Source organism: Melanerpes formicivorus, unplaced genomic scaffold, assembly GCF_026170545.1.
Source record: "Melanerpes formicivorus ecotype bairdi unplaced genomic scaffold, bMelFor1.0.p_v2 SCAF_8, whole genome shotgun sequence".
NCBI classification, from domain to species: Eukaryota; Metazoa; Chordata; class Aves; order Piciformes; family Picidae; genus Melanerpes; species Melanerpes formicivorus.
The window spans coordinates 595,897-610,747 of NW_027142360.1; the positions used below are offsets into that span (position 1 = coordinate 595,897).

The 14,851-nt window shown below is 50.4% G+C and overlaps 1 protein-coding gene across 6 annotated transcripts in view; it reads left to right on the forward strand.

The window, feature by feature from the left end:
* The first annotated feature begins 230 nt into the window (after positions 1 to 230).
* The window catches only part of IQSEC3 (IQ motif and Sec7 domain ArfGEF 3), a 132,770-nt gene continuing 118,149 nt past the window's right edge, over positions 231 to 14,851 (forward strand). For all 6 annotated transcript variants that reach the window (XR_010987770.1, XR_010987771.1, XM_068141769.1 and 3 more), the window contains exon 1: positions 231 to 752. Coding sequence is in view for 4 of the 6 variants with exons in the window: in XM_068141769.1 (XP_067997870.1) it covers positions 256 to 752 (497 nt within the window). In the remaining 2 variants the exon portion in view is untranslated. The remainder of the gene's footprint in view (positions 753 to 14,851) is intronic.

The following is a 14,851-nucleotide window of genomic DNA, read 5'->3' on the forward strand; positions in this document are numbered from 1 at the left end:
GACCCCGCCCCTCTCCCCCTCTCCTCGGCCCCGCCGTGCGTGGCGCGTGGGAGCCGAAGCAGGCGCGCGAGCCGCCTAGCCCCCACGTCTCCAGGGCGCGCGCGCAGCGCGTGAGCGAGCGGCCGTCGGTCGCGCGGGTGCTTGCGTGTGTGTGCGCGCGCGCGCGCGAGGCTGTGAGGCACCTCCCCGCAGCCCGCGCCGCTCGCGGTGGAGCGCCGGCGGCCGGGCAGGGGTGCCCGGGCCGGCAGCCGGGGCATGGAGAGCCTGCTGGAGAACCCGGTGCGCGCCGTCCTCTACCTGAAGGAGCTCACGGCCATCGTGCAGAACCAGCAGAGCCTCATCCACACGCAGCGCCAGCGCATCGACGAGCTGGAGCGGCGGCTGGACGAGCTGAGCACCGAGAACCGCAACCTCCGCGGACAGCAGCCGGCCCCCGCCGAGCCGCCGGCGGCCGCCGCGCAGCCCCAGGCGCCCCCGTCCGAGCAGCCCCCGCCGCCGCCGCCGCCGGGGCAGCCGGACCCGCTTCAGCACCACCAACAGCTCCCGGCGCAGCAGCCGCCGCCGCCGGCAGGCAAGCAGGCACCCGCGGGCCCCGGCGGCGGCGGCCGGGCTCCCGGCCACCAGCACCCTCCTCTCCAGCCCCACCAGCACCCCGCAGACAAGGACGGTAGGGAGAAGGGCTGCTGCGCCGCTCTGCTCCAGCACAAGACTCCCCAGGCCATCGGCAAAGGCGTCCTGAGCCGGAGACCGGAGTGAGTGAGAAGGGGGAAAGGAGCCGTGCAGGGGCGGCGGAGGGGGAAGAGAAGCGTAACGGGCTCTTTCCGGGCCCGGTTCCAGAAGGGAACTGGGTTATACCCCCCTGCAGCCTGGCACGAAGAGAGGCAGTGTGTGGGTGGGTGGGGAATCCCTCCCTCGATGCATTCCCGGGGAGAGCAGGCAGAGTGCGAAGAGGAGCCGGCATGCTGCTGCCAAGAGCCGTTTGCCTCCTTGCTCTCCGCTTTTATTGCTGTGTGCAAGCGTCCCTCGCCCGCTTGAACCCGCCGGGCTGCTCACCCGCCGGGCTCTCACACAGCATCGTGCCCTCCTCGTCAGAAATAAATAAGTCTCTGATCAAAGATGAGCGTGGTCTAGCCCAGGCAGGGAGAAGCTTTGCGAAGGACAGCAGCACTGTGACACGTTAGCCCTTAAGCTAGTGTCTGTCAAAAAAGAAAGATAATCATCCCTGGAATGTGCTGGGATTTTCCAGCCCTCACGGCTACAAGAAGTCTAGGGTATGCATTGTACTGCTCATGATAGATATTCCTTCGTAGAGATACAGATGCTGTACATATCTTTGACATTTAGGATGCTTAGCACATTTGTGTGGGGGTTGTCTGGGCTTTATTTTGGTTGTTGTTTGTTTGGGTTTGTTGTTGGGCTTTGTCTTTTTTCTTTTTCTTTCTTTTCTTTTTTTTTTTCATGAGCAGCACCTGACACTGATCCAGCTCTTCAAAAGGACAAAATCTTTTCAGTGAAGAAAGCATGACTGCTAGGACTGAATACTGATAATGGTCTATGTGCATGCATGTATAGTAAACAAGGGTGAGCATTCCAGCACTATAGGTAGTGGAAGAGGCTGCTATGGAAGAGTCACATTTTCTTGGGTTTCATAGCCAGTCTATGCCATCAGTTCCCCAGCTGGTAATTACTACTGCACTCATTGTCCTTTGTTTAGGCACTTGGAAAGCAGGGGGGTGCTTTTTTTGGTTGAAAGCCAGAGACAGTGGAGTTGGGAAGAGGAGGACTGTAGTTTTTGATGTGGCTTCTTTTATGGAAGAAAGAAGCTAATACAAATAACAAACCTAGATCAGAGCAACAAACTCTGCTGTTTTGGTTATGGTAACATCAAAGGAAATGAAATGTGCACACGCTGTATAGGCCAAAGCATCTTCCTTGTCTCTTTTGACAGTTTAAAGGGCCCCTTCTCTCTCATGTCTGTATTGAAAACATAAGCGTAACTACAACGTGGAGCTGCATTTTCAGCTGACATAAGTAAAGTTATATCACTTCACAACAGCTAAGCATCTATCACATGATGCTGTGAAAATCAGGGGAGAAATTACTCTTGGAAAAAATACTATTAAAGCAAGATGCACAGTCAAGGCATGCTTGAAGCTCAAAAGACAGAGCAATCCTTCTAAAACACTGTGCTGTACGACCTGCTTTGACAGTTGCAGCTTAGAGGAAGTGAATGGGCTGCTCAGAGTGCTCACACGAAGCATTTGCAAGATGTGGCCCTTGTTCATCAGGAAATAGATGGAGCTTAAAAATGACACAGGGCTAGATCCTGAACTCTTGCCAATTGGTGTAAAACCTGAGCAATATTGTTTGAGTAGAAACCCACATGCAACTGCCTAATCAGCCTTGTGTTTTCAGTGGTGAATCCCTGCAGCCAAGGCTCTGTTAGGAGCATCCTAGCGGCAAGGGCTTTCCTTTCTCCTGAACAGAGTTTCTAGTGTAAGTCATCACACAGATGGAGAATCAGCTATGCATAATTCCAAATACCTCTTTCTCGTCTGAGCATTTTTTTGCAGTGGGGTTTGATTATAGATTTTTTTCCTTCATCCCAAAATGCATAAAGAGAAGTGCATGGAGAGCGCAGCTGATCGCTGGTGCAGCATGTGATGAGCTTTATGTTGCAGACAGACAGACAGATACTTGGATGGATGGAGCCTCTTTGTGGAAAGTCAGGGCTGCTGCTGGGGATAACAGAGCAATCCCTGCAGTGTTCTTCACTCAGGAAGATTAAAATAGACTGCTTCTGTTTCCTTCTATAGCTTAGGCAAACCAAAATCATTGAATAGAAAAGGAAATATGGGGGGTGCCAAACAGTCTGCACCTCTGTCTCTTGTGGATTCTTTATTCCCTCCTTTGGCTGTACGTACTGGATTTCATTTTTAATCAGCCCATCTCCCCCCGTGAAGTGATCACCTGAGCCTTTGGTCATGCTGGGGCATTCTTCTCTGAGGGGCTTGGAAATAAGAACAGCTGAAGGATGTCTATTATTTGAAAGAAAAGTTCAGTCCTATTTTCACTGTTCACTTGTACAAGGAAACTGTTAAGTTTTATTTTAACACACACCCCCCCGCCCCCTGCCTTTACAAAAAACAATCCTATATTTTAAAAGAGAACAGAAAGCCAAGCCCAGCCCTGGGAAGGGAAGAGTTCCTGAGTTATGCACTAATTGCTCCTGCATGTCCTTGTGTGAGAGACAGCATGCAGGACCCAAGGAGAGGCAAGTGGGAAGATTTTTGCAGAGATTTTCAGCAAGAATCAGGCTGATGATTATTCCACGGCATCTGTCTCTTTCTACCTTAGGAGTCTATTGCATAAGCACCTCACAGCTTTAAAAACAAAAAAGAAGGTCATTCATCATGGAATGCTTTGCTGCAAAAACACAGGTTACCAAATTAGCATAGCTTAGATCACCCTCATGAGGCAGCCTCTCGGTTTAAGGGACTATCCCAAAGCCTTGTCAAATCCCACAAGTATCAGTTTCCCTTCTCTTCTTTGCCAGGATGCTCCGTTCTTTGCCAGTACCCTTTTCAGTACCCTTCCTTAAGCATCAGAGAGATGCCACAGGGCTGAATTTAACAGGTTAAGTCTAAATGGCCCAAATCCTGCTGGGTTTTTATCAGTGAAGCTCTCAGCAGGAGCTGTGCGTATGGAAGGGCTGCAGATCTGGAGCCCATGCATTAGCTGGAAAGCTCACCTGGATAAATACAATTCCAATCACAGCTAATAATCCCTTGTGGTGCCTGCCATCAAAAGGCATCGATGCCATTTGCAAATGGACCGCCTTCAAGTGGCGTTAAAGTCTCCGTGTAGCTGTGCCCCAGCAGTGAGAGCACGGCACAGAGAGGGCATTTGTCTAGCATGACAGAAGGAATCTGAAGCACTGCCGTTGAATTATTAGCCTGCGTTTGCTCTACGAGGCATCTCCTCGTGCAAGACAAACTCCTCCAACTCCTGGATAAAATCCTGGACAATCATGCTTCCCAGAGGACTTAAACTGTATTTGGATTTGCGTTGGGCTAAAAGCTAATTGGTTTAGGATTGTATTTCTTAGTAGAGAGGCAAGTTGGAGGAGATGATGTTAGAGCCACGGACTGGTTGCTGTGGTCTGAGGCTGCTCGCTTGATCTTTGTTTAGTTTCCAAAGCTCGGTTATGTAACTTTAGAATGAAGATATTGCATATGCAGAGGTGCTCTTTTCCATAATTTTTCTTTCTAACCATGCATTAATGTTCTGTTCTGTGGATTGTCTCCAGGGTAAAGGGCATTAGACAAAATCCCACCCATTTCAGCGGATCCTAACAATGACTGTAAATACTGTGGCTTGCCTTTGCCACACGTAGCTATGTTTGCACATTGCACCAGCACACACAAAAAGAAAGAAACCAGAAGCAGCCCAGGACACCTCTGACCTTCCTGTCTATCCCAGATACTCATTCCTTTCACTTGAGGTGAAAGATCCTATGGTCCTTCCAACCCCCAGTATTCTGTGAGCCTGTGATCCTGTGAGGTGTATGAGGAATGCTACATTTGCCCTCTGCTTTGATTCTTTCAGGTTCAGCTTTGCCCCAGCCTATTTCAGGGTTTAACTCCCTCAAGTTTTCACACACCAGTAATAGCTGCATTGGTGCTGCTCTGGGTTCTGCAAATCCCTGCCAGCAGTGTACTGTTCTGGCATCCAAAGTTATTTGGAGTGCTGTAAGCTGGTTTCAAATGACAAAAGTCAGTACTGGCATAGTTATGCTGGCCCCAAAGCCCTGCTTAGGTGATTTTTAAATTAAGACCACAATGGGAGGAAAAGAGGAGGACTCTCTGTGACTACATCCCATTTAAAGATATATCCACAGTGATTCCATTCACAGCCTAAGACTTTGTGACATGAGCACACCTACGTCCTGTCTGCACCAGGGCTTGTAAAATCCCAGGCAGGCGAAGGTGGCATTAAGGACTTGCAACACTTATAAAGAAATAACAGATAAATGAGAGAAGGGAAAGGCCTCAGCTTAGGAAAGGTTCTAGGTAGGAAATTGCTGAGTAAAGACAGCATGAGGAGTTCCTCCCACCTATGTGTGATGCTGCATAAAGTCCTGCAGCACAGTGTCAGGGCTGAAAATACTGTTGTGGAATCTCTCACTGGTGGGATGGGAGCCTCTGGAAGAAATAAAGAGGGGAGGAACCTGTGTGAAATATTGCCTAGCAGGTTTTTGGGCAGACACTGCCTTTGTGTCTGTGTTTTGAGCCTGTTTAGAGCAGTACCTGGAGTAACAAAGACTCATACTAATCCTCTAAGGAGAGGAGCCAAGGGCTGAGAGTAACAGGACAGAAAAAGAGCAGATTTTTTTGTGCTTAATGGAGGAGGGATGGAAAGGCATTATTTTGTTCTTCTGATAAGGTGTTTTTGTGTCACTCAGCTGTGTGTTCTGTTGCAGCCAGGCTGCTCTTCTCCAGTGCCAAGGGCATCTTTCTTCTGTCTGCTTTCTGTGGGGCCATTGGGTGTCAGTTCCCAGGCAGATCCAAGGTAGGTTCTATGAGAGGACTTTGCAAGCAATGGGCTCACACAGCCACAGTGTTCCACATTCAAAGGATTCATGCATGGCTGTTTGGGAGAGTTAGGTGTTAACAAAATCCTTGAACCGTCCTGCCAGGCCCTCAGTGCCAGGTGACTCTCAGGCTGGCTGTCCTGTTCCTTGCAGCACAAGGTGTGGAAGGGCATCCCGTGTCCTGAGATGGCAACAAGAGGCAGATGCTTCCACATCCTTTATAACTTTTCCTGTCTGGACATCATTTTAGGTATGGTTATTTTCCCTATAAATGCCTGGTTAGGTTGCTTGTTTTGTCCTCTCTTTCCTAGTTCAGCACTCAGTTATGAAACCTTTTGTTGTTTCTCCCTTAGGAAAACGTTATAGAAAGCCAGAAACGTTCCTCTGCCTAACAGATGGGAAATCTTTCGTTTGGTAGAAAATGGCCTGTGATTGTTACTTGGTCCTCATTCCATGAGACCATGTAAGACCAAATAATGAAAGAAGCAGAGAGCAAATTGTGAAGGCAGAGCCTGCAGTGTGCTCATTTTAGCTTTCTCTTTCCGAGTTTTGTTTTAATTGTACATTCATTTCTCCCCCTGAACGAGGTGTACCTTGAAACAAAGCAGTGATATTCCTGTAGTCATCTGTTCTGGGGTTTGGAGTTTTGTTCAACTAAGCCCTAGGTAAGGAAATGAGAGTCTTCACTATCTATTTGATTTGTTCTGCCCACTGGCTCTGTTTGAGATCTCTCAGAGCATTTCCAGATCAAAGTTTAATTCCTCCTAAATGTCTTTTGAACATGCCTGTGACGCCGGACGGTCCCTTTCATCCCGCTGTATTTAAGATCTGTGGCAAAGCTGTTGGATATCTATTGTTACAGATCAGAGCAGGCAGATGGATCAGGAGCCATCCTTTTCAGCACGGGAAGCAGCATAAAGTTCCTGTCATTCCTTGCAATGTGTGCTGCAAGGCAGTGGACACCTTTGCCTATAGCAGATAGAATGTATCTGCATCAGTCCTTGTCTGTGGTCAGTGCCCAGGAGCAAAGCTGGAAGGGCATCTAGTTCCTGTGCTCTGTACATCCAGAGAAGGAGATCGTCTGCTGGAGGAAATCAGTGGATCTTTCCTGATGTCAGTGCAGCCCTGACAATTTGCATCTCCTGAGGATCTAGTGGCTGGAGAGCAGCCAGGCAGAGAGGGACCTGGTTGATGGTAGGCTGAACATGAGCCTGCAGTGTGCCCAGGCAGCCAGGAGGGCCAATGGCATCCTGGCCTGCATCAGGAACAGTGTGGCCAGCAGGAGCAGGGAGGTCATTCTGCCCCTGTACACTGCACTGGTTAGGCCACACCTTGAGTCCTGTGTCCAGTTCTGGGCCCCTCAGTTTAGGAAGGAGGTTGACTTGCTGGAACAAGTCCAGAGAAGGGCAAGAAAGTTGGTGAGGGGCTTGGAACACAGCCCTGTGAGGAGAGGCTGGGGGGGCTGGGGCTGCTTAGCCTGGAGAGGAGGAGGCTCAGGGGTGACCTTATTGCTCTCTACAACTACCTGAAGGGAGGTTGTAGACAGGCAGAGGTTGGTCTCTTCTCCCAGGCAACCAGCACCAGAACAAGAGGACACAGTCCCAAGCTGTGCCAAGGGAGGTTTAGGCTGGAGGTGAGGAGGAAGTTTTACACAGAGAGAGTGATTGCCCATTGGAATGGGCTGCCCAGGGAGGTGGTGGAGTCACCATCACTGGAGGTGTTCAGGAGGAGACTTGATAGGGTGGTTGGTGCTATGGTTTAGTTGATTAGGTGGTGTTGGATGATAGGTTGGACAGGATGATCTTGAAGGTCTCTTCCAACCTGGTTTATTCCATTCCATTCCATTCCATTCCATTCCATTCCATTCCATTCCATTCCATTCCATTCCATTCCATTCCATTCCATTCCATTCCATTCCATTCTATCTCCCCATGGGCCAGCAGTGTGCTCATGCAGCCCAGAAGGCAACCATGGCCTGGGATGTGTCAGGAGGAGTGTGGCCAGCAGGGCAAGAGATGGGATTCTCCCCCTTTGCTGTGCTGAGACAACACCTCCAATACTGCCTCCAGTTCTGGTGTCCCCACCGTATGAGGGACATAGATCTGTTGGAACAAATCCAGAGGAGGCCACAAAGATGATCCAGGGGCTGGAATACCTCTGCTGTGAGGATAGGCTGAGGGAGCTGGGATTATTCAGCCTGGAGAAGAGAACAGACAGTGTCCATCCATAGGACAAAGGGAAAGGGATTCCAATTGAAGGAGAATAGGTTTAGGTTGGATCTTAGGAAGAAATTCTTCACTATGAGTGGGGCAAGAGTCTGGGATGGATTGTCCAGAGAGGCTGTGGATGCCTCCTCTCTGGAGATGTTGAAGGCCAGGCTGGATGGGGCCTTGGGTAACCTGGGCTGGTTGAGAGGTGTCCCTGCCCATGGCAGGGGGTTGGATTAGATGATCTCTGAGGTCTCTTCCAGCCTAGGCTGTTCTGTCATTCTATGATCTGTACCAGCTTTGGTGTGTCTGTCCTACCACACAAAACCAGATAGCCCCTGGTGTAAATGAGTGTGGGCAACAGCAGTGGCTGGCAGCTCGTCCCAGGAATGTCAGTGAACAATGAGAAAACCACTAAAGGATGCTCTGATTCTTTGTATAATGGGTTTGTAACATTGCCTTATGGTGTTCATGTAAGGTGGTTGTAGTTTTGTTGCTGCAGGGTTGCAGAGATGTATTTGCTCTGTTGGATAATGTTATTCCTTTCCTCCAGCCTGTGCATGCACCCTCAGTCTGCTTCTCACACAGGTATGTTTCTATTGTTTTGCTAAGATGATGCTCATTGATCTGCTGCTGTTTTCCTGTACTCTGCAATTGCATTTTCTGAGGGGAGGGAAGAGGATCAATGCTTTCCATGATTAGTTGCATCCAAGAGGGGACACTTTGGTGAAATTGAGGGGGGTTTAAACAAGATATTGAGAATGGCAAACCTTCTCCTGCCTGCACTCTTCTGACTGGAAACAAGATGCTTTGTGAGGTGCAGAGTTAATGAAGCTTGGCTTTCAGATTTGTGCCGTGTTTTCTGATGCCCAGCAAGATGTGAGTTCAGATCTAAGCTTCTCCTGGCACTGAGACTTTTGTAACCTCTCTCTCCAACATGGAGACCTCTGCGTGGAGTAACGGCTTCAGTTCACTCGACAGCCTTTCCCTCAGTGCAGAACCTATAAAGTTCTCTTTGTTACACCCTGCCAGCTGTAAGAGGTTAGTGTGTCTGAGATCACTATTACTCACACTTGGTTGAAACTCACAGGGGGATCTGCAGTTACAAAGTAGGGACTGACATAGATGTGCACCTACGAGACACACACATGCAGAAGAGGACAAAGGCAAAACTGATGTGGTCACAGGAAATGTATTTTGCTCAGGACCCAAGGCAACAAAGACCAGCTCCTAGATAGTTGTTTTCATTATCTCAGCAGCTCCCAGTCTGTGACCCTTTCTTGGGGCTGCTGTTCCATGTGTTATACCTTTTAAAAAGTCTTTGAGTATTGAAGTTTTAAAGAGCTGGGAAATTATTGCAGGACCTCAACAGGAGCTCTCAGTGTGCACTTGCAGCCCGCAAAGCCAATCAGATCCTGGGCTGCAGCAGGAGAAGTGTGGCTAGCAGGTCGAGGGAGGTGATCCTCCCCCTCTACTCAGCTCTGGTGAGACCCCACCTGGAGTACTGCCTCCAGTTCTGCAGCCCCTATTACAAGAGGGATGTGGAGGTGCTGGAAGGTGTCCAGAGAAGGGCCACAAGGATGATCAGAGGGCTGGAGCACCTCTCCTATGAGGACAGACTGAAGGAGTTGGGGCTGTTCAGTCTGGAGAAGAGAAGGCTCCCAGGTGACCTCATTGTGGCCTTCCAGTATCTGAAGGGGGCCTATAGGAAGGCTGGGGAAGGACTTCTCAGGATCTCAGGTAGTGATAGGACTAGGGGGAATGGAATGAAGCTGGAGGTGGGGAGATTCAGGCTAGATGTGAGGAGGAGGTTCTTCACCATGACAGTGGTGAAACCCTGGAATGAGTTGTCCAGGGAGGTGGTCGAGGCCCTGTCCCTGGGGGTGTTTAAGAGCAGGCTGGGTGAGGCTCTGGGCAGGCTGATCTAGTGTGGGGTGTCCCTGCCCATGGCAGGGGGGTTGGAACTAGATGATCCTTGTGGTCCCTTCCAACCCTGAATGAAACTATGAAACTATGAAACTATGAATTCCTAGGGAGGAATAACCCCATGCACCTGTACAGGTTAGAACTTGATCTGCTGGGAAGCAGTTCTGCAGAGAACAACCTGGGAGTCCTGGGGGACAAGAGGTTAACCATGAGCCAGCAATGTGCCCTTGTGGTCAGGAAGACCAATGGAATTCTGGGATGCATGAAGAGGAGTGTGACCAGCCCGCTGAGGGAGGTTCTCACCCTCTGTTCTGCCTTAGTGAGGTCACATCTGGAATATTCTGTCCAGTTCTGGATTCTTGAGTTCAAGACAGACAAGGCAACAAAGGGCCACCAACATGATTAAGGGACCTGAGCATCTCTCTTAGGAGAGGCTGAGAGGCTTCATGCTCTTTAGCCTGGAGAAGACTGAAAGGATATTTTAACAATGCTCATAAATATCTAAAGTGCAGGTGGCAAGAGGGCCAGGCTCTCATCAGTGTTGCCCAGTGACAGGTCATGGGATAGTGAGCACAAACTGGAACCCAGAAAGCTCCATCTGAACATGAGGCAAAACTTTGAGGGTGCTGGGGCACTGGAGCAGGCTGCCCAGAGAGGTTGTGGAGTCTCCTTCTCTAGAAGCTTTCAAAACCACCTGGATGTGTTTCTGTGCCTGATCTAGGCATACCTGCATAGCAGGGGGGTTGGACTGGATGACCTCCAGAGGTCCCTTCCAACCCCTACCCTTCTGTGCTTGTGTGATTCAGCAGGCACCTAGGTGGAGGTTTACCATTGGCAAATGGAGTCTGTTGCTGCTTCTGGCTTTCTATATGAAGTTGGTTGATCATGGGCATGGGCTGCTGCTGAGACAGCTACCACTAGAGAGATAAATTTCTACTTGCTGAAACATGCTAATGCATCTGTTGTGGGCTGGGTGAGCTTCTGAGGTCCCTTCCAGCCCCTACCATATTGTGATTCTGTGATCCATGTCCTTCTGAAGAGTAGTAGAAAATGGACAGTGACATTTTTACATGTATTGAGGATGCTTGGGATTTTCTTCAGGCTTTGCTGTACTTGGGGTGTTTGTTCAGATTCTGACCTTTCTGTTGAAATTCAGGGCCATGCTGTCAGTTTGTGACACTGAGTTCTAGGCAGTCCTCCAAAGTGGTTCACATTACCCTGCTCCAGTGGGAGAGGTGTTCTGACAGCACCTCCAGCAGTCTTACCATCCAGCTAAGAATGCTGCTGTGCCTGGGGGGCACTGCCTCCATGGGACATCCTGAGACCTGCCTCCTGGAGCAGTTAAGTTCTTAACAGACTCTATACAGGATGGGCTCCTCTCCAGATTTACCTTCCTTTCCAGTGTAGTTATGGGACCCAGCTCAGCCCTGCCTTTGCTTGCCTTTGTCCCTCTGGGAGCAATGCAGTTTCTGCCTCAGTTGGGCTCTTCTAGGCAAAGTTTCAGCGCTGCAGTCCATTCAGGATTCTCACAGGAGTCCTTGTCTTTCATCTGCTGGTTTTTAATTTGCAAATCCATTCCCAAGGGCCTGAGTTTGCCTAGGTGCTCACATGGTCCCCTTCACCATAGTAACTGTCTGGATTTGTGCTGAGGTTCCATGCTAATATCCATGCACACTGGACCCCTAGCCTTCATCTGAACTAGCAAAGAACCTGAGGAATCTGGCCCCTTTCTCCGAGCATTCCCTTGTGTGGTGGTGAGAGAAAGTTTCCCCCTCCCCCACAAAGAAACCACAGCTAACTCAGTTGGAGGAGCAAAGGGTATGAGCTATATGTACAAGCAGGATGAAATGCAGTGAATATATGCACAATATACAATATGTACAATATATACAGAAATACACAGCAAAGAAAGCAATACAGAACAAAACTCCCTCCTCCGGACAGAGGAGGGTGCATAGTATCACAGTATCATCATAGCATCAGTCAGGGTTGGAAGGGACCACAAGGATCATCTAGTTCCAACGCCCCTGCCATGGGCAGGGACACCCCACACTAGATCAGGCTGCCCAGAGCCTCATCCAGCCTGGCCTTAAACACCTCCAGGGACAGGGCCCCAACCACCTCCCTGGACAACCCATTCCAGGGCTTCACCACTCTCATGGGGAAGAACTTCCTCCTCACCTCCAGCCTGAATCTCCCCACCTCCAGCTTCATTCCATTCCCCCTAGTCCTATCACTGCCTGAGATCCTGAGCAGTCCCTCCCCAGCCTTCCTGTAGCCCCCTTCAGATACTGGAAGGCCACAATGAGGTCACCTGGGAGCCTTCTCTTCTGCAGACTGAACAGCCCCAACTCCTTCAGTCTGTCCTCACAGGAGAGGTGCTCCAGCCCTCTGATCATCCTTGTGGCTCTTCTCTGGACACCTTCCAGCACCTCCAGATCCCTCTTGTAATAGGAGCTCCAGAACTGGAGGCAGTACTCCAGGTGGGGTCTCACCAGGGCTGAGCAGAGGGGGAGAATCACCTCCCTTGCCCTGCTGGCCACACTTCTCCTGATGCAGCCCAGGATCTGGTTGGCTTTCTGGGCTGCAAGTGCACACTGAGAGCTCCTGTTGAGCTTCTCCTCCCCCAGCACCCCCAAGTCTCTCTCCTCAGGGCTGCTTTCCAGCCAGTCCCTGCCCAGCCTGGATTTGTGCCTGGGATTGCCTCCACCCAGCTGCAGGACCCTGCACTTGCTCTTATTGAACTTCATGAGGTTGGCCTGTGCCCACCTCTCCAGCCTGTCCAGGTCCCTCTGGATGGATCCCTTCCCTCCAGCTGTCTGCTGCACCACACAGCTTGGTGTCATCAGCAAACTTGCTGAGGGGGCGCTCAATGCCACTGTCCATGGCCTGGTCCCAGGACTGATCCCTGAGGGACTCCACTTGTCCCTGGCCTCCACTGGGACATGGAGCCATTGACAGCCACTCTTTGGGTGCAGCCACCAAGTCAGTTCCTTATCCATCCAGTGGTCACCCATCACACCCATGTGTCACCAGCCTGGAGACCAGGATGTGGTGCGGGACAGTGTCGAAGGCTTTGCTCAGGTCCAGGTAAATGACATCAGTTGCTCTCCCCTCAGCTGTTAATTTCATCACCTGTTCACAGAAGGCCACCAGGTTGGTCAGGCAGGATTTGCCCTTGGTGAAGCCATGCTGACTGTTCCCAATCACCTCTTCACTATTCTTCTGAGCCAGTAGTGCCTCCAGGAGGGTCTGCTCCATGATCTTTCTGGGCACAGAGGTGAGACTGCCTGGCCTGGAGTTCCCTGGTTCCTCCTTCTTACCCTTTTTGAAGATGGGGGCAATGTTTTCCCTTTTCCAGTCTGTGGGGACTGCCCCAGACTGCCAGGACTTTTGGAATAGAATAGAAAGGGGTTCAGCAACCTCCTCTGCCAGTTCTCTCAGCACCCGTGGGTGTATCCCGTGGGGTCCCATGGACTTGAACACTTTCAGGTTCTTCAGGTGATCACCAACCTGATCTTCACTTACCCTGGGCAGTTCTTCCTCCCTGTCCCTGGCATTGTCTTCCATAACATCAGGAGTGTGACTAGAGGCCCTTGCAGTGAAGACTGAGGTAAAGAAGTTATTAAGTACCTCAGCCTTTTCCTCATCACTTGTGACCATGTCACCAGTTTCCTTTCTGAGGGGGCCCACACCTTCCCTAGGCTTCTTCTTCCCATTCATATACCTGTAGGAGTTCTTAGTGTTCCCTTTAACCTCCCTGGCTAGATTCAACTCAAACTCTGCTTTGGCTTTCCTAACCAGGACTCTTGCTGCTCAGGCAGCTTCCTTATCTCCCCCCTGTTCTACCTGTCCTTCTCTCCACTGCCTGTAGAGTTTCCTTTTAAGTGCTAGTGTGTCCAGTAGCTCCTTGCCCATCCAGGCAGGCCTCCTAGCATTCTTCCCTGCTTTTCTCTTTGTTGGTATACAGAGCTCCTGGACACAGAGGAGGTGGTCCTTGAATACTGACCAGCTGTCCTGGGTCCCTCTTCCCTCCAGGGCTTTGTCCCACGACACTTTGGCTATCAGATCCCTGAAGCCATCAAAATCTGCACGCCTAAAGTCTAGGGTCGTGAGCTTGGAATACTTCCTCCTGATTGCCCTGAGGAGATTCAATTCAACTGCTTCATGGTCACTGCAGCCAAGGCTGTCTCTGAGCCTCACATTGCTTACCAGCCCTTCCCTGTTGGTGAGAACAAGGTCCAGCATAGCACCTTTCCTTGTTGGTTCCTCTACCATTTGGAGGAGGAAGTTGTCTTCTATGCAGTCCAGGACCATCCTGGATTGCTGGTGCCTTGCTGTGTTGTCCCTCCAGCAGATGTCTGGGTGGTTGAAATCACCCATGAGGACCAGGGCTTGTGACCTGGAAGCTGCTTCTATTTGCCTATGGAGGGCCTCATCTGCTTGGATCTGCTGGTCAGGTGGCCTGTAGGAGACCCCCACAGTAATATCTCCTTCCCCTGTCCTGCCTTTAATTTTAACCCATACACTCTCACCCAGCTCATCATCCCTCCCCAGTTGGAGCTCCACTGATTCCAGCTGGCTATTGACATAGAGGGCAACACCTCCTCCTCTCCTTCCCTGCCTATCCTTCCTAAAGAGCTTAGACCTGTCTATCCCTACATTCCAGTCATGGGAATCCTCCCACCAAGTTTCAGCCACTATGTCGTGGCATCCCAGCAGCACAGTGGTCCTTAACTCATCCTGTTTGTTGCCCAAGCTGCGCACATTCGCATAGAAGCACTTCAGCTGGTTCCCCCCTGTGCCCCCTCTCTCCCCCTACCTCCCTTTTTCCCCAGAAAGGGTTAGAGAGAGAGGAAAGGTAATTATTAAGGAGGAAATTCTTGTTAGGCTCAAAGCACATGCAAGGGTTAGTTTTCTTACCTGTTATTCAAGATCAGCTCCGGCTAGTTGCTCAGAGAGAGACAGGCTGAAGAGACAGAACAGACTGGAACTGAGACAGACTCAAACTGAACTAAACTTAAAGTTGCATTTTACCTATCTACCAATGAAATTTGTTTAGATAACTGAATGTTTTCAAAACATCCAGCCAGAGTGTTCCAGCAAATGTCCCTTTCTTAAAGGC